General features: G+C 35.3%; 1 protein-coding gene across 1 annotated transcript in view; it reads right to left on the bottom strand.

Annotated features, from left to right (window-relative positions):
- GLCCI1 (glucocorticoid induced 1) overlaps positions 1-21025 on the bottom strand; it is a 112529-nt gene that overhangs the window by 32520 nt on the left and 58984 nt on the right. Inside the window, exon 5 of the mRNA XM_021689535.1 lies at positions 3677-3793. Within this exon, the coding sequence (XP_021545210.1) occupies positions 3677-3793 (117 nt within the window). The remainder of the gene's footprint in view (positions 1-3676; positions 3794-21025) is intronic.

Here is a 21025-nt window from a genome sequence, read left to right as displayed (position 1 = left end):
CCACCACCTCCCCTCCGGTAACCGTCTGTTTGTTCTTTAGAGTTTAGAGTAAGATAAGCCTTTTGATGCTCAAGAAACTTCTACCACAGAAAGGAAATAAGGAAAACAAAGATGAACAAGGTAAAAATAAAAATAATCATGTTCTCTATCTTACTCGGAATGATTAAAGTTGATCCGTAGGATTCATAATGAGGTGGACTGCTAATCACTGATTAACACATGAATAATATTTCCTGTACTCAGTGCTGTGCTTCTGCCATCTGTGAACCGCGCTGCCTGCTAATGTCCTTTGTTATTGATGCACAAGATTTTTTCATATTGAAGTTGTACCTCTTTGTCATACATGTGCTGCTTACTTTAGTATCAGATACCTTTCAGTACTTTTATCATTTTTCATTTTTAAATATTTAACCTATCATGATTTATTTTTGTGTATGGTGTGAAGTAGTATGTTTTTTGCCACCCAGTAATCAAACTGCCAACATTTATGATTCTATATTTGATTTCCTTATGGATTTCTATATTTGATTTGATTCTGATTTCATTTCCTTAACAGATATTCCCTATACAGAGCTTCACTTTAATTGCTATTTTATAGTACATGTTGGTATCTTATAGGAAAAACCTTTTCAAATTTTTTCTATTAATTGGCATTAGTTTTCCATAGGACCTTTGAGAACAACTTTTCAAGTAACAAAACAAGTCCTTCTAAATTTCTGTTGGAACTCAATCTGTACATTAATTTCAGGTAAATTGCTATGTAAAAAATATTGAGTCTTCCCTTCCCATACATGAATGTGTTGGGACTTCCCATTTAGGTCTTGGTTTTGTATTTCATATCCTCAATAAAGTCTTATAATTTGCATATTTATTTTATGTCAAATTCTAGGCATTGTATATATTTTTCTTATATACGTGTTTGAGAACTGTAACATAAGAAGTAACATATATTTGGTGTCTGTCCTGGTTCTTGACACACATTTCCCAAAATTCTTGTAATTTCCTGAGTGATAGGTATGCTAGGGGCATCTTTTGGGTTCCTGTATTTGGTTTCTTACCCTGGAACTGGACACAGAGCTCCTAAATCCCTTGGAATTTCCTGGATGATAGAAGGAACAGTCCTCTATTCTAATGAGGTGACTCTTGAGGGGCTCCTGGATAGCTTCTAGTCAACAGAAAGATCAAGCCATGATTATAAGCTTGGAACTTCCAGCCCCACACATCCTCTGGAGGGGGCAGAAGGGCTGGAGATGGAGTTAATAATGGATCATGCCAATGTGATGAAGCCTTCATAAAAATCTCTGAACTATGGGTTCAGAGAACTTCCAGGTTGGTGAATACGTATCCACATGCCAAAAGAGTGGCACGCCCCGACTCCAGGGAGACAGAAGCCCCTGCACTTGAGACCTCTCCAGACCTTGCCCTATGTACCTCTTTATCGAACTGTTCGTCTGCATCCTTTATGATATCCCTTATAATAAAAGAGTACACATAAGTGATTCCCTGAGTTCTGTGAGCCATCTAACAAATTATTGAACCTGAAGTGGTTGTTGGGAATTACTTTTTTATAGCCAGATGGTCAGAAGTACAGATGACAATCTGGGACTTGTGACTGGCATCTTAAGGGGGGAGGGTGGGCAGTCTTGTAGGGCTGAGCCCTTAAACTGTGGGGGTCTGTGCCAACTCCGAGTAGTTAGTGTTATATTGAATTGTAAGACACTCAGCTGGTGTCTGGAGAGTTGGCAAATGGTATGGGAAAACCTCCCACACATGTGGTGTTAGAAGTATTCTAAGTAGAGGGTACAGTGGTTTACCTTCATTCATATAAGAGAAACTACCGATTTTTATGTTTACATTTAATCGTTTAAGTTCTCAGTTTTTTCTTTTTGTTACGAAAAATTATAATCATAAGCATAATAAAATGCTATACCATAATGACTCTCATGTGCACATCATCCAGCTTCAAAAATTACCAACATCTGCCAATCTTGTTTCATCAAGTATCCACTTTTCTTCTGTTCTTAGATAATTTTAAAGCATATTCTAGACTTCATACTTCGCCTACAAATATTTCAGTATGTATGGCAGATAATTATTTTTATACCTAACCACAATGTCAAAAATTCAGTGTAAATTAGGAACACCTGCCTAAGTCTTTTTTGTTAAATCAGCAAGTCAATAGATCTTCCATAAATGCACTGGGCTCTTACAGAAAAGGTGCTTGAAATAAACAGAGTAAGAATAAAATATATTATTTCTACCAGATAAGAAAAAAATCATACTTTGTCTCTATAATATTGCCTTTTTGAGAATTTAACATAATGAATCATACACTATGTAGACTTTTGCTTCTGACTTCTTTCACTTAGCGTGATGTTTTTGAGATTCAACCGTGTTCTCGTAAGTATCAGTAGTTCCTTCCTTTTTACTGCTGAGTAGTATTGCATGGATATTATGAAATGTTGTTTTATCCATTCACCAGCTAATAGATATTTGTTTCCATTTTTTGACTCTTATAAATAATGCCTCCATGAACACTGATGTAAAAGTCTTAGTATGGACATATGTTTTTATTTCTCATGCCTAGATATCAAAGAGTGGAATTTGGGGGCTCTATAGTCAGTGTATGTGTGTTTAACTTTTTAGGAAAATGCCAAACTGTTTTCCAAAGTGGTGGTACCATTTTGTGTTCCCATTAGCAATGAATGTCTGTTCTAGTTGATCCACATCCTCACCAACACTTGGTACTGGCTATCCTATTGGTTTCGATGGTTTAGTTCATTCACTTTGATTTTATAAATATAATCATATCATATACAGATAATGAAAGCTGTTTCTTTTTCTTACTGCTCTGTCCAGAGCCTCTAAACCACTAGCAAGTAATATCAGTAATTATGGGCATCTATGACTTGATTTTTATTTTAACAGAAATGCTTCCAGTATTTTATTGTTAGGATCTCACTACACTTGCAGTAAGTCACATTAGGAAGTATCCTATTTTTAGTTAATAAGGTTTTATCACATAAGAATACTGAGTTTTTATCAAATATTGTTCAGCGTCTACTTTGACCTTCTGATGCAGTTAACTAAACTAACACCTTTCTTAATGCTGAATCATCCATATGTTTCTGAAACACCCTGTTTAGTTTTGTTTTGATTCACTACTTGGGTTTTTCTATACTACTGTATTTGATTTACTAAAATTTATATCAATATTTTAAGTGAATTTGGTCTAGAACAGCATTCCCCAAACTTATTCCATGGAAGTACATGTTCCTGGGGTGGGGGGGAGTTGGGGGATCCCCAACAGAACTCTAATCCTCAATTTCTTCTTATGTAAAATAGGGGTAAATATAGATAAAGAGATATAGATGGCTTAAGGTACTATTAGGAAGATTAAATGAGATAATGCCCATAATTGCTTAATAAGTGAATGAGCTAGGATTTTAGTATCAATCATCCTTGAGGTGACTACACTCTGTTAGGTCTATTATTAAAAGAAAATTATGTATATGGAGGGGTGAAAAAACTTCTTGCAACAATTTAACCAGTAGTAGTAATTTAGTAGAGCTAGGGATTTATATTATTAATTTTTTAATCCTAAAATAATGGATCCCCCCTTTATAATGAACCCTTTAAAAGGAATTATTCAAATGTGGACAAGAAATTAGCCTACCTGAGTGTGACTGATCGTTACATGGTTGCCATGAAGAGGTGACTGACGATCTTTCTCCTTACCGTGCCGACTACTCTGTTTACTACGTTGTAGTTGCTGCCTCAGTTTGGCAATCTGCTTTGGGGAGAGGGGAGGAGAAATAAGATGAGAACAAAAGTGAATACCAGTTTTTAAGTACTTCTTATTTTAATTTTTGGATACTAATAAATCATTTTTTTCCTCACAGGTTTCAAAAAGAGATAATATTTCACTGCAAAGATTTATTCTTCCAAGTTTCTAGGATTAAAACTATCGAAAATAAGAGGTACAGACTTCCAGTTATACAACAAATAAGTCGTAGGGATGTAAAGTACAGCATAGGGAATACAGTCAATAACATTGTAATAACTATGTTTGGTGACAGAAGGTAACTAGACTTGTGGTAGTAACCATTTCAAAATGTATATAAATGTTGAATCCCTATGTTGTCCAACTGAAACTACTATGTCAACTATACTTCAATAAAAAATAGGCTATAAAAATGCTTCACTTGTACAGTTAAAATAGTGTTTTGGTAAACATGTAGACTAAATTTTTCCACATTATTTCAGATTTTACCTTTGTACACCATGAATATCTTCTTCTTTAAACACTTTTTATAAGGCAAAAAACTAGTATTTTGGATGCCAATTGATTGAAGTCAAAGCCAATACATTAATACAGAGGCCACATTAGTTTCTAAGTTCCCATCTTAGCTTATCAATTACTAAACACTTCAAAATTGTAAATGGTATTAGCAACTCACTAGTATTGAATATCTTACTGTATGTTACTCTTTAGTCACTCAACTTTTATTTTACTTTCCAGTTTTATGGAGATATAATTTTGACATACAGTATTGTGGAAGTTTAAAGTTATTGAACATGTTGATTTCATACCTGTATATACTGCAAAATGATGCCACCATAGCATTAGTTAATACCTCTACCCCGTCCCATAATTACCATTTCTTTTTTTGTGGTGAGAACAGTTGAAATTTACTCTTTATAGCAGCTTTTAAATATACAATACAGTATTATTAAGTATAATCAAAATGCTATACATAAGATCCATAAAACTTATTCATCTTATAACTGGAAGTGTGTATCTTTTGACCAACCCCAATTTCCTCTACCCTCCCGCCCCTGGTAGCCACCACCATCACCACTCTACTGTTTCTATGAGTTCAACCTTTTTAGAACCCACATACAAGTGATATCATACAATATTTGTCTTTCTCTGCCTCACTTATTTCACTTAGCCTAATGCCTTCAAGGTTGACCCTTGTTGTTATAAATGGCAGGATATCCTTCTTCCTCATGGCTGAATAACATTACAGTGGAGATATCCACACACACATATATACACTACATCTTCTTTATCCATTCATCTGTTGATGGACATTTGCTATAATCATAACTTAGAGTGTATTCTCCTAAACGGAATGGTAACACTCTCAGGTTTATGAGAAAAGTCATTATTGCAATATGGCTTGGAATTCATTAAACTACTGGGTATTTACCAAAACAAAAAACAAAAAAACACCACACACACACACACACACACACACACACACACACAAAAACAAACAACAATGCTAATTCAAAGGGATATATGCACCCCTATGTTTATAGTAGCAGTATTTACAATAGCAAAACTATGGAAACAGCCCCAGGGTCTGTTGACAGATGAATGGATAAAGACAATGTGGTATATATACACACTGGAATATTATTCAGCCATAAAAACGAATGAAGTCTTGTCATTTGCAAAAAATGGATGGAGCTAGAGAGTATAATGCTGAAATAAGTCAGAGAAAGACAAATACCATACGATCTCACTCATATGTGGAATTTAAGAAACAAAGAAAAAAAAGAGACAAAGACAAACCAAGAAATAGACTCTTAACTATAAAGAACAAACTGATGGTTACCAGAGAGGAGGTGGGCGGGGGATGGTGAAAGCAGGGGATGGGAATTAAAGAGTATAGTTATCATGATGAAAAAAATAATTAAAAAAAAAAAACAAGATTACATATGCAATCAAATGGTGCAGTTAAGGGTCTGCTGAATTGAAAACTGTGCCCATTTCTGGTTTGGAGAAATGGCCCCCACACAAAGTCCCTTGGAATCACCTGGGAAATTAAAAACAACAAAACAAAACAAAACAAAAACAACAACAAAAAAACCCCCAAACTCACAAAGTCCTGACCAACGCAGATCCCTGTACCTGTCCCAGACTGATTTTTGTGGTTCTATATAGTCTCTATGCATCAGCATTTGGGAGCCCTTGGTCCAGAGTGTTTGAGGTTATAAAATTGCAACCATCAGACCCATCTCCAACTGCGTATAGCCTAGGATGCCAATACTTAGCAGACGGAGGATTCTATCATGCCACTGCAGCACTGTAGGACACCTTCCTTAGAATTTATCGTAGCAGAATAAATTTTCTCAAAATTAAATAAAAGCTCAAAACTGGAATGTAAGTATTGCCAGAAGGTACACTTCTAACAGAAATAACTTATATTGAACACCAACCTGGTTGGAACTCAAAAAAAAAAAACTAATATATTTTAGATGATGTATAATCTGCTTCAAATATGCCAGACCAGGAGTAAAATATTCCTGAGCATTTTATAAGGGACTAATTGGCAATTTGGGGGAAGTTATTTAATATTGACATTATTTTCTTTGTAGAAAAGATGACACTAATCAACTAACAGTTATTCCTTGAACACCTATAGTGAGCCCAGTTTTATATTACCTACTTAGGCAAAGTGTAAACACAAGTAAAGTCTGTAAAATACATTGATTTCCACAAGGACATAAAGCAAAAATACAATGTATTTTATTTTATTTTTTTTTACAATGTATTTTAATATTAGCTAAATACTTACCTTGGATAACCATGGCAATAAAAAGCAAAACAGACAGTTGCTACTAAAGCCTATAAATGCTCAAGAGGAAAAGTATATAGGTTGCTAGAAAACTCATTTTTTATCTATGGCAAATAGAAGACAAACAGCATGGAAGGAAATAAAGCACCCAAACAACGGAATGGTTTACGTTCTTTCTTTTATATTAAGTTCCTTAGGTTCCTTCAGTTGTTGTTTTTTGGGGCTTGTTATTTTTTTTTTTTTTTAGATTCCTTCAGTTTCTTAAAAGCTCTTTGTAGCTTATGGACCTCTCATACAATGTTGTTGCAAAGATATACAAGTAAGATGATCTATGTTAATATTTGTGTTCCCTGCTCTCTGTTGAAATGACATAATTTTTTTCTAGAGAACATTAATTTTCATGAGAGAAGGAATCAAAATTAGTAGGTAATCATTATAAATCAGGACAGATTATTCTCTATGATAAAAAATAAATAGGATTTCAAATTGTACAAGTCATTTAATTAGGATAGAGGTATAAAATTAAGTGTTTTCTGAATATTAATGATGTTTCAGTGCTGTTTCAAAACTGGCAAGAGCTTGTACAGAAGAGCCCATAATGCCTAGAGATTAATCAAGGCAATTTGTAATTTTTCATTTTAAAAATAATCTTCAAAAATAAATAAACAAAAATAATCTGAGAATGATCAATTCAAATCACTCTATTTTTAAAGGCTTTGAACCATCAAAGTAAGCCAGAGAAGTTTTTGTTCTTAACAGCCTTAACAAATCCCTGAAAACAAAAAGCATCCATCATGGTATACACCTTACTTTGCCTGGAATACCCAGTTCAACTATGCAACCTTATAGTTTTCACATAACATTGTTCATCTCTGAAATATTACATAGCTACGTTGTTTTCAATTCAGTAGAGATTAGGGTAAATGGGACCCCATCTTCCTAAACATATATACTCAGATTACAAATTTTAGTCAAGAACTATGTAAAATGAAAGCAGGACACTGTAAGTCCTCCTTTGCTTCGGAACAAGGTGGTCCCTGTGCTGCTTACAACCACATTCAGAAGAGGGGCAGGCCTACATAACAACGGCAAACACTCTCATCTTCCATACTTTTGTTTAGAATGTCCCTTCTCTTTTTCCTATGATGCTCAAGAGCCCACGGCCATCTGAAGCCAGTGGAGAGTTGACTTTAGAACCAGTGGAAAGTAGACACAAAGTTGTCTCTGGGAGGAAGGGGCAGAAGGGCAATACTCCTGCCCCACACACATACACACAACCCGTCCCATCTCATACACAGCTCTGCAGCTCTGCCCAAGACAGCCTCTGTAGGCCCACATTCTATCACATTGCGCAGAAGCTCCTTGTCCTCACTTCAGGGGATCTACCCACCCCAGTCACTAAGATGAAATACCCACACAACCTTCATTTACAAAGCGAACATTAAGCTTTACTGACTTGATTTTTTAAACTAAACTATAGATATATCTAACTTTGTGTTTCTAAATACTCATTAGCTACTCTGTGGCCTTAGAAAAAAAATTAAGAATGGACCTTGAGGGTATTCTGCTAAGTAAAATAAATCAGCTGAAGAAAAATACTGTTTGATCTCACTTATATGTAGAATCTTAAAAAAAAAAATTCATAGAAACAAAGAGCAGATTGGTGGTCGCCACAGATGGGATGGGGGCAGGAAATGGGCAATAGTGGTCAAAGGGTACAAATTTCCAGTTACAAGATGAGGAAGTTCTGGAATGTAATGTACAGCATGGTGACTACAGTTAATACTGTACAGCAATTTGAAAGTTGCTAGGGGAATAGATCTTAAAAGTTCTCACTACACACAAAAAAACTGTAATTATGTGAGGTGACAGATGTGTTAACTAAGCTTATGGTCAAATCAGTACACTGTATACCTTAAACCTACAAAATGTTATATGTCAATTATAGCTCAATGAAGCTGAAAGAAAAAAATATTAAGAGGGAAGGAGAGAGGAAACTCTTTAAACATGAAAGGGGTTTCAAGCACATGAGCTCCAAGGTTTAAAAAAGCCAGGGAATAAGTGACCCTGGGTCACAAAGAAGAAATAATAAGTGTAGAGAGGAGAATTAGCATAAATACAAAGAACTGACTAAAACATCTGTGAAACTAGATGAAGAAAAATCAGAGACTGGCCCCACTTAAAATCTGAGAACTAGGAATACATTTTATTGTGAATTTTTGGAAACCTAATTAACATCGTGCCCACCATTCATTTGCTATTTCTGTCCTGTAAGTTTTCCCCCACTATTGTTAAAATTTAAAAACAAAATAAAACAAAACTCAGCCTCAAAGACTGGTTGAGTACCTTCGCCTCAGATACTGAAAGGAAGAGAAAGATTTCTCACAATGAATTCCACTCCAGAGTAGGCCAGGGAAATGAGAAATCTTAACTTAAAAGGACTAAGAGCTAGCAGTAGGAAAGGAAGCAGGGTCCTGGGGCTTTGGGAAGAGAAGAAAAAAAAAAAAATGAGAAGAGAGCTAGTTTAAAACCAGGAAGGAGGCACTATGCCACTTTTATGTAAATTACCTCATTTTTTAATAAAAGCATATGAAATAGGTACTATTATCTTCCCCATTTTATAGGTGAGGGAAACTGGGGTAGAAGGTTAAAAAGCTTACTAAAAGTCACACAGTTAAGTGCTGAAACAAATACTTGAACTTAGGAAGTAGAATTCCAGAGTCTGCTCTCCTAAGCATTATTCCCTACTGTCTAAAGAAACAAGTTAATAACTTACAGGGAGACAACAAAATCTTAGAAAAATTTGACAACTGCTAAACTAACAACAACAACAAAAAAACCCTGAAACAGCTATAAAAGATATTAACCCAGCATTTTTTTCTGAAAATAAGTTTGAGAAGTCATGAATTTCAAGCTGTCGTTCCCTTTTATATGAAAAAAAAAGGAATATGTGACAAACTTTAGTGTTTATAAAGATCAAGTGTCTCCAAAGGTTCTGCAGTCCAAAAACAAATTTAACATATCCCTTGTCAGTGTTCAAAGGAATTTAACATGCAATAGTGCCTAATGTAACACCAAAAATAAAAATTTAGAACTTCTTGTAATTGCTCCATAAATACAAATAATTAGAGTTATTTTCCTGTTTTTTTAAAGTGCCAATAGGCAAACCCTAATGAACTAATTGCTATTCATTCAGCCCCATGAAATGAACACAGGCATATGCAGGCACAAACATCCATAAAGAAAGAACACAGATACATGCAAGCACATATACATGCAGAGGTCACCTGCATGCACATCAACCCTTGCATGCCCACAGACAGACATACCCTACTCACCACGTGCATGCACACATAAACCTGCTAACCCAGGAATAGAGGGAGATACTCCCACATACAAATTCATCCCCACAGATACAGCTAGCTTTGGGACTTTTATACGTGTAAGTTTTAATACAGAATTATATTTACAGCCACCAATAAGGCATATTTGTCGAGAGGCATGTAAGTAACACCACCAGACTAACATTTAAAAAACATTTAGTTCACAAACCTGCTTGATCCCATGAAGTTATTATATTTACTTTACAGATGATGACACATTATCAAAAATAAAATACCGTACCCAATGTAATGTAACACAGCTAATAAGTGGCAGACCCAGTCCTCTAGCCTTTAATTTATAACCTCTTTCTATTACCTACCAATGCGGCTGGAAGTAATTCTATGTTAATGTTCAACTGCAAGTAATTACCAGTCACTGTGTATTAGCTCATAATCTCAACCACTTTGCAAAGTAACTTCCTTTCTTAATGTTGAAGATATTGCAAGATGTGAAACTGAAATAAAGATGAACAAAAATTTGATGAAGCCGTTAACATACTAACCTACTGATCAGTGTCTATTTTTTTGACAAGCAGTTTGTATGACCTTAAAAATTCTTCCTATTGGAGCCAATTTTAAATAATGAAAAGATTATAAAACATCTTTCTAATTCAATTTAATATGGATTTAGACAGACTTTATTAGATAAATATTTGTATTTTTTAAAAGTTTATCACATAATTCCTTTGAGTTCAAAGGGATAATCAAAATTCTTCAGACTGTTGTCTTTTAGGTCCAGAGAAAATACTATTGCAATTATTTCCCCTTGGTATAATATGATAAAAAATTTTAATACCAAAAATTAACAAAATGTTAGGGCAGAAGGTATATAAGGAAACTTCTATTTTGCTTACTTAAAAAAGGAAGACCACATCAATAATATGTATTTATCACAGTTTGATCAGATGTGAGAAATATCCCTAATCATTTCACTTACTGCTCTAGATGGTTCCATCCAAGAAAAACTATCTTACTAATGAAAGAAAAGCTTATTGGTGAGGTAAGGAAGCAACCCATGCTTTTTCCTTATTTCCACTGAAGACTTAAGAATGGCAAACCCCTTTTTCAATTTATCTCTATGAAAATCAGAGATAGTAAAAAAGAAAAATCAAAACAACAATACAACAGTATTATTCATGTTCTTTCGCTGAATGTCACCCTCTGGGATAAAGAGCAGGTTTGCTAACTGCTTACTATAAAAATAGTGGATTCCCCCAAGCTCTGTAGTCCTCTCCTATAATGTGACCTACTATATGTGCATGAATCCATTTGGGCTCTCCCCACCACCCCATGGGACTTGATTCAGGGGAAATAAGGCAAACTTGATAGTCTTGATACTTGCTGTGCTGGGAATAACAAAGTCCATTGGCTCTAATTCAGGCATTTCATGCCTTCTGCCAGCATCCATGAAATAGTAAAAGACTAATTCATTACACTGTAAGTATGAAAAAGTAAAACCCAAGACCTGAGAGGGAATACTTCTCAAATGAAGAAAAAGGAATTTTTTTTTAAGATTTTATTTATTTGAGAGAGAAAGAGAGTAAGAGAGAGAGCACAAGAGGAGGGTAGGGTCAGAGGGAGAAGCAGATTCCCCGCTGAGCAGGGAGCCCGATGCGGGACTCGATCCCGGGACTCTGGGATCATGACCTGAGCCGAAGGCAGTCGCTTAACCAACTGAGCCACCCAGGCACCCAGAGAAAGGAATTTTAAGAAACAACTTGGAAAGATCGATTTATGTTCCCTACAGATAAGGGGACATGATGGACTGGTATCTGACTTCTACTCTACATACTGAATGTATGAGAGTTTACCAGGATCCATTTAGGAAATCTGAGTGAAGAGTTGTGCAGAGTTGTCTTTGGTTCTACATAAGAGGGCCGCCTAAAGGAGTGAACTGACTCAGCAGCTGAGAAACTGGATGTTATTTCTATGATTCTAGAGGCTAAGGATGGAGTAAGGGACTTACAAACCCAGAAAGACAGAACAGTAGGGAAGAGATGTATAGCAACAAGGGATCTCCAGAGACTCCATGAAATTACTCTCAAAGAAAGTCAGTTTTAAAAATCTGTCAAGCCCAGGGGACATAAAGACATCTTATAATATATATAAACCAGTCAAGGAGCCACATTTCTATTCCCCTTACCTCCCCCTCGCTCCGGAGCTCTAACTCCAGAGGAGTGAGGAAGAAGGTGAGCAAGAAACAGAAGGGGAGGTTCCCTGATCACTTCACCGAGGAAGTCACCCAACCACAGTAGGCCCTAACTAGGACAAGGGGAGTAGCTAGAACCATAAAAGCTGCTGGAATTTGACTATTTTAAGAAACTAGAAAGCATGCTCGCTCAAAGGGACCACAGGGGTGTAAGAGTGATCAGATTCTAGTTTTGCACCATGGGCAGGAGACGAACTTCTCTCACTCAATAAGGACAGTGGGAGTTAACATAAAGTCCTTTGTGATTATTCCTTAAGGTCTTAGTTGTTTTTCCCACTGTGTAATTAAGTTCTTTAAGAAGTAGACTGTATCTATTGTTTCTTTTGAAATTCGAGATCCTTCACACGCTCTTGGGCATACAGTCTTACTCATTTGATGTTATTCCATCAACAAATCAGTGCTACTGAATGCTGATGATATATGCTAAACCATATCTTCAAGATTTACCTTTCTTCTCTTTTACTCTACTAAACATACAAATGAAGTACCATAAAAAGTGATGTTAATTAAACCCTTATCATTTACTTACAGACTCCTTAAATTCTAGTTATGCTTTATAAATTAAATTGTGTTTTATAAGCAGGGAACCACATTTCTAACAGGTGGAAAAGTGCATTTGCACATTCGCTTAGTTGGGCTGACAACCGTCCAGCGAACGTAACTCAAAGGAGGAAAAGCAGTCTTTTCATAAAGGAAAATGCCTCACTTGGATTAGCTTCCTTAACATGAACACAACCCACAAGTTCATGTATAGTGGTATCAGTTATAATTTCTGACAAATGCATTGATAATCTGCCATTTCTTTCCTAATTGCAAGAAAGTGTGAGTGTGTGTCCTTGATCTACAATTCCATTACACTATACCCAGGGGGGTAATTTTTTCTTTGTCTTATTTATCCTCCTTGAAACTGGTGGGCTTTTTCAATTGCTCTCCAAATATAGCAAACTTTCAACCTTTAAAAAATTTCTCTTTCCCGATGCTTACAAAATATTCTTACCTCCTGGAACCCTTAATCCAGTCTATATTCCATGTTTCTTAACTTCTCTTTCATGTTTTCAACCTCTTTATCTTTTTGTTCTATATTCTAGAAGATCTGCTTTTCCAGACTGGCAACTCTCACTTGAGAGTTCTGATTCACTAATTCTCTCTTCTGTTAACGTGAATTTAATCTACCAAAGAGTTTTTTGTTTTTAATTTCTTCCATTTTTGTTATTTACAAGATTTGTCATCAGTCCTTTATCATTCTGCCTGTTCTTGTTTATTCCTTATTGCCAGTTACCACTTCATTTGAAATTCTTCTTTTTCTAAGATTTTATTTATTTATTTGACAGAGAGAGAGAGCACAAGCAGGGGGAGTGGCAGAGGGAGAAGCAGGCTCCCCTCTGAGCAGGGAGCCCGATGTGGGACTCAATCCCAGGACCCTGAGATCATGACCTGAGCCGAAGGCAGACACTTAACTGACTGAGCCACCCAGGCGCCCCTCATTTGAAATTCTTACACATTCTTATACTTAAGTGCTTTTTTTGAGATTGTGTTCTTAGTCTTATTTCCTTGGATGTAAATGATCCTATTTGATGTATCTGCTGTCTCTTGTGGTAACAGATTTCCTCACATGTCCTAAAATACTTGCCTGCAAACACACCTTATGTGGAAGTTTTATCCTTTGTGAGCTCTTTCCTGCCATGTTGTTTCATGGTTGCTCACACTATCCCTCTGGAGTTGTACAGATCCAGAGCAGGTCTTAAATTAGAAAGACTGGGGCTTTGGTTCCACATGGGTAGAGCTCTATTCCAGATGCCACATGCACACACAACATATGGTTACTATTTCCATTTTTGCATAGTTGCCTCTTTGGCCCACAGGAAAACACCAACAGTGTCAGGTGGAGTTATTTCAGGTCTAGTTTTACAGACTAGAAACATGGTCCCAGTTCTCTGCTTTATGCAGACAGCCCAGTTCCAATCTCCTACCATTTGTAAGACACATTTGGCATTCTTAAAATGTCTAGCAACCTACACTCTCTTACATTTGGCTTAAAAACCCACTTTTTAAGCCCTGGCCCACATGGCCCAGGTTTCTGTGAGCCAGACAGTATCAATACCCACCCATTACTAAGGGTTTCTTGTCTACTCATGGTCTGCAGGGATTTTCTTTGTCTTAAATGTAACTAGAATGTAGTTACTTATTTCTCTGAAAAATTTTCACATCATGTTCTCATAAACTTGGAGCAAAGTGGAGACAGATTATACAGGTGCTTTCACTGACATTTTAATCTGAAATCTTGATTCAAATTATGTGAGGGGGAGAATATGTATGTGATTCAGGAAAAAAGGATGTGTACTACTTTTGACTTTGATCCTATTTCAAGGAAGCAGGTCAAAAGTTATTTTTTAATTAGCACAATTTTAGTAGTATTTAATTTTTAAAAATACGACTTTCAAAAATACTTTTGGCTTTTCATAATTTTCTCAAATTCCAATTCTGTCATCTATTACAACTATTCTTCTTTTCACTTTTTGTCTTTACCAACGTATTCTTATCATTTGCTAGCCTCAGTTATATATCATATAGCACTTGGTATCTTCATGGTTCACCAAGGAAAACCCACCAGTCTTTTATATCTATTCCTTTTATATTTTTCATCTTTACTGAGATATAAGTTACATTCCCTTAACTTCATTCATTGTAAGGGTAAAAAGTCCGTAAGTTTTAATCACTAGAGCTGTAGAGCTGTACAACAATAATCACAATGCAGTTTTATAACTTTTTCATCACCCCCCAAATTTGCCTTGAGTCTGTTTTTTTGCAGGACTCTTCCCAGCCACATGCAACCACAAATGGGCTTTCTCCTCTTTCTCTAACTTTGCCTTTTCTGGCATTTCAAAATTAAATGGAACCATATAATATGTAGTCTTAGTCATCTCACTTCTCTCACTTAGCAGGGATTGGCAAGCCATAATCTGAAGGCCAAATCCAGGCTGCCATGTGTTTTTGTAAATAAAATTTATTGGAACATAACCAAGCCCATTCCATACTGTTTATGGCTGCTTTCACACTACAACAGCAGAGTTGAACAGTTGCAGCAGAGATTATAGGGCCCACAAACCCTAAAATATTTACTATCTGGCCTTTTACAGAAAAAATTTGCTGACTCTTGACTTAGTAAAACACTTTTGAGGTTCATTCACATTGTAGCATTGTTGATATTCAGTGTATTGTTCCTTTTTCATTGCTTACTAGTATGTCATTGCATGAATACACCACGTTTTGTCTCTCCATTTACCAGTCTATCGATAGGTGGACTCAGCTATAAACATTTTGTGTACATGTCTCAATCTAGACAGGTGTTCTCAGTTTTCTTATACAGATTCCTAGGAACTGAATTGCTGGGTTATATGCTAAGTTTCTGATTAACTTTAAAAGAAACTGATAAACTGTTTCCCAAAGTGGCTGTACCATTTTATGTTTCCAAGAACATCTGAGGGCTCCAGATTCTCTTTATCCTTGCCAACACTTGGCACCGTCGATCTTTTAAATTATAGTCACTGTATTGGATGTGTAGGTGTATTTTTTTTATGGTTTAAATTTGCATTTGCCTAATGACTAATAATGAACATTTTTTCATGTGGTCATCTGCCATCCATGCATACATCTTTGGTGAAATATTTCTATTCAATTGTCTTATCCATTTTTAAGTTGGGTTGTCTTCCTATTATTGATCTGTAAGAGTTCTTTATATATTCTGGATATAAGCCCTTTGTCAGATATAGGATTTGCTAATATTTCCTCCACTCTGAAACCTGTCTTTTCATTCCTTAGTGGTGTCTTTTGAAGTATAAATGTTCAATTTAATGAATTTATTATTATTTCTTTTATGGCTTTATTCTTGGTGTTGTATCTAAAAATGCCTTGCTGATTAATACAAGGTCTTCCACAAGTCTTATAATTTTAAAGCCTATATTTAGGGCTATGATTAATTCTGAGTTAATTTTTCTCTATGGTGACAGTCAAGGACTTGTTTTTTTTTTTTTTTTTGCCTTATATATGGAATATAATTATCCCAGCACTAATTGTTGGAAACATTGTCCTTCACAATTGAATTGTGTTAGTACTTTTGTGAAAAATCAACTGACCATAAATATAAAGGTTTATTTCTGAATTCATAATTTTGATCAACTTATTTATGTCTTTCTTTTGCTAACTTCATTAATGTAAATCTATAAGAAATAGAAGAAATACTGAAATTGTGTAATTTAAATATTCCAAATTTCTTGTTTTCAAAAATATTTTGGGGGTGCCTGGATGTCTCAGTCAGTCAGTTGAGCATCTGGCTCTTGATCTTGGCTCCAGCTGTGATCTCAGGTTCATGAGATCAAGCCCTGCATCTACAATCGACAGGGAGTCTGCTTCTTTCCCTCTGTCCCTCCCCATGCCCTCTCTAAAATAAATAAGTCAATCTTTAAAAATAAAATTTTTTGGCTACTCTAAGTCCTTTGCATTTCCACATAAATTTTAGGATTAGCCTGTCAATTTCTACCAAAAACAAACAAACAAAAAACAACCATGGAATTTTAATAGGGATTACAATGAATCAATTTGCGGAGAATTACCATCTTAATACTGAGTCTTTCAATCCATGAACAAAGTAAGTCTTTCATTTATTTAAATCTTTAATTTTGTCCAGCAATGTTTTGTTGTTTTTAGTGTACAAATCTTACATTGCTTTTGTTAAATTTATTCCTAAATATTTTCATCTTTTTAAAAAATTGTTTTCTTATTTTTTGGACTATTCCTATCTAGTATCTAGAAATATAACCGATTTCTGTATGCTGATCTATCCTGTAACCTTGCTGAATATGTTTACTAGTCTAGTACTGTGTATCTCCATATTTCTTAGCAGTTTCTAAATATAGTTTCTACAGGTTTTCTGTAAATAAAGGTAGTTTTACCATTTCCTTGACAGTATGGATGTCTTTATTTTTCTTGCCTGACTGCACTGACTAGAACCTTCTATGCAATACCAAATAGAAGTAGTGACAAGGCGACAGTGGATGACATTGCCTTGTTCTTGATCTTAGGAAGAAAACATTCTGGCTTTCACCACTGAAATGAATGAATATGAATATGATGGGGTACCTGGCTGGCTCAGTTAGTACAACATGCAACTCTTGATCTCAGGGTTATGAGTTCAAGCCCCATATTGGGTGTGGAGCCTACTTTATTTTTTTTTTTTTTTTTTTTTTTTTTTTTTTTTTTTTCTTTTTTTAAAGATTTTATTTATTTATTTGAGACAGAAAGAATGAGAGAGAGAGAGCACATGAGAGGGGGGAGGGTCAGAGGGAGAAGCAGGCTCCCTACCGAGCAGGGAGCCCGATGCGGGACTTGATCCAGGGACTCCAGGATCATGACCTGAGCTGAAAGCAGTCGCTTAACCAACTGAGCCACCCAGGCGCCCTGGAGCCTACTTTAAAGAAAAAATTAATAGGATGTGAGCTGTAGGGTTTTTTTTTTTTTTTTCCCCAATAAATGCCCTTTATCACACAGAGAAAGTTTTTTTTTTTTCCTGGTTTGTTTAGAGATTTTTATCATGAATGGGTGTTGAGAGTTTGGCAAATGCTTTCTCTGACCCTACTGAGAGGATTATATGGTTTTGTTCTTTATTTTATTAGTGTTTTACATTAATTGAATTTTAGATCTTAAACCATCTTTGCATTTCTGGAACAAATCCAACTTGCTCATGGTATATAATCCTTTTCATATGTGGCTAGATTTGGTTTGCTAATATTTTGTTAAGGATTTTTGCTTCTTTGTTCAAGAGAGATACTGATCTGCCATTTTATTTTCTTGAGATGTCTTTGGCCTGGCTTTGAAGTCAGTTAAATTGGCCTGACAAAGTAAATTGGGCAGTTTTTCCTTCTCTCCTATTTTCAGAAAGAGTCTGTGAAGAATTAACATTACTTCTTTGAATATTTGATAGAATTCACCAAATTTGATCCTGGGATTTTCATTGTGGGAAGATTTTTAATTCCTTATTCCCTTTCTTTACTTATTAGAAGTCTATTTCTATTTTCTATTTGTTCTTTTTTTTTTAAAGATTTTATTTATTTATTTGAGACAGAGAGAATGAGAGACAGAGAGCATGAGAGGGAGGAGGGTCAGAGGGAGAAGCAGACTCCCTGCTGAGCAGGGAGCCCGATGTGGGACTCGATCCCGGGACTCCAGGATCATGACCTGAGCCGAAGGCAGTCGCTTAACCAACTGAGCCACCCAGGCGCCCCTCTATTTGTTCTTAAATTAGTTTTTACAATTTGTCTCTAATAACTTGTGTCTTTCTAAGAATTCATCCATTTTACCTTAGTTTCTACAGTGATGACATAAAATTGATCATAATACTCCTTTTTTTTTAAGATTTTATTTATTTGACAGAGAGACAGAGCAAGAGAGGGAACACAAGCAGGGGGAGTGGGAGAGGGAGAAGCAGGCTTCCCACGGACAGGGGGCCCGATGCAGGGCTCAGTCTCAGGACCCCGGGATCACGACCTGAGCCGAAGGCAGATGCTTAACGACTGAGCTACCCAGGTGCCCTGATCATAATATTCCTTTATAATACTTTCAAATTCTGTGAGGTTGGTAGTAATTTCACCCTTTCACTGCTGATTTTGGTAATCTGTGTCTTCTTTTTTTGGTCAGTCTAGGTAAAGTTTTGTCAACTTTGTTGATCTTTTCAAAGAACCAACTTCTAGTTTCACTGATTTTTCTCTAACATTTTTCTGTTCGTTTGGTTTCTGCTATATTCTTTATTAATTCCTTCCCCTGCTTGCTTTTGGTCTGGTTTGCTCTTCTTTTTCCAGTTTCTTAAGCCGGAAGCTTAGGACTGATTTAAGAGTTTTCTATTTTCTTATATATGCATTTAAAGGTACATATTTTCCATGAAGCACTGCCTTATCTGCACACACAAATTCTAAATTTTTTGTTTTCATTCATTAAATATTTAAAAATTTCCCTTGTGTTTTTAGTTGACAACTTTTTGGGGCTTTCTAAGATTTCTGTTACATGATTTCATCTTTTGCACTCTATTGAGATTTCTTTTATGACCAAGCATATGATCTATCTAACCTAGAGAATGTTTCCCATATGTTTGAAAAGAATGCAGTTGCTGGGTGGAATTTTCTATATATGTCAGTTAGGTCAAGTTGATTGATAATGTTGTTGAAATCTTCTATCTTCTTGCTTATTTTGTGTCTAGTTAGTTGTTCTATCAAGTATTGAGAATGGGGATTGAAATCTCCAATTATTATTGTAGAAACTTTATTTCTCCTTTCACAGTTTCACTTCATGCATTTGGGGACCATTGTTAGATGTATACACAATTTGTCATTATTATATCTTCCTGATGTATTGACCTTTTTATCATTATGAAATGTCTTTGTCTTCAGTAATACTTCTTGTCTTAAAGTCTATTGTGTCAGTTAAGCTTTCGTATCATTAGGTGTGCTTCTTACAGACAATATATAGCTGAGTGTTGTGTTTTTATCCAGTTTTGACAAACTCTGCCTTTTGAGGAGAATGTTCAGTCCATTCATATTTAATGTAATTATTATGGTTGGATTTACTTTTGCCATTTTCTTAATTATTTTCTATTTGTGTCACACCTTTTTTATTCCTCTGTTCCTCCTTTATTGCTTTCTTTTGTGATAAATACTTTTAGTGTACCATTTTAATCCTCTATATTTTTTACTTTCTATTTTTTCAGGGTTAGTTTCTTAGCAACTGTTCTAGGGATTATAATTTGCATCTTAATTTATCACAATACTTCAATATAATAATTCCAGTAAAACAGAAACTATACTCTAGTACTTGTCCATTTCTTTGTCCCTCTTCTGTACTTTGCCATATATACATTTCATGTATACATGTCATAACCCAACATAACAGTATTATAATTCTTGCTTTATATGATTATATGTATTTTAAATGTGGAAAGTGAGAAAAATATATCTACAGACTCTTTTATATTTACCTAAACATTTATCCTACTCAACACTCTTTAAGTTCTTCCTACAGATTTGAATTAACATCTGGAGTCATTTCCTCTCAGCCTGAAGAATTTCCTTTGGTTATTTATTATAAGACCATCTAGCAGCAGGAAATTCTATCAATCTTTGTTTATCTGAAAATAATTCACCTTTAATTTGAAGACTAGTTTTTCTGGATACTGAATACTTGGTTGACTTCTTTTTTCTTTCAACATTTTGAATATGTCAAGCTTTATGGTCTCTACTGTTTCTGATGGGAAGTCAGCCATTAAAGGTATTATTAGTTCAGTTCCCTATGTGTTAATAAGACATTTTTTTTCTTCCAGCTTTCAAGATTTTCTCTTTTCCTCTGGCCTTCAACAGTTTAACTATGATGTGTCTATCTGGGTTCTCTTTGTGTTTTCCAACTTGGGGTTTGCGGAGTTTGAATCTATAGATTGTTTTACATTAAATCTGGAAAGTTTTCTACCATGGTTTCTTCATATATTTTTTAACTCCTCTTCTCTCTCCTCTCCTAGACCTCTCATTATGTGTATGTGTATCTAATGTGTATTTAATGTTTTCTTGCAGGCCTCTGAGGTTCTGTGGACTTTTCTGCCATCTTTTTCTCTCTATTCTTCAAGGTGTATAAACTCTATTGACCTATATTCAAATTCACTCATTCTTTTTTTGCCATGTCAAATCTGCTATTGAGCCCAGAGTGAACTTTTAGTTACTATACTTTTTAACTCTAGAGTTTTTGTTTCTCTTTTATAATAATTATCACTTTGTGGAAATTCCTTATTCATTGAGTCACTGTCACCCTAC

The sequence above is a fragment of the Neomonachus schauinslandi genome, chromosome 12 (assembly GCF_002201575.2).
Source record: "Neomonachus schauinslandi chromosome 12, ASM220157v2, whole genome shotgun sequence".
Classification (NCBI taxonomy): domain Eukaryota; kingdom Metazoa; phylum Chordata; class Mammalia; order Carnivora; family Phocidae; genus Neomonachus; species Neomonachus schauinslandi.
The sequence above is the reverse complement of the archived record's forward strand: the minus strand, read 5'-3'. Positions and strand labels throughout refer to the sequence as shown.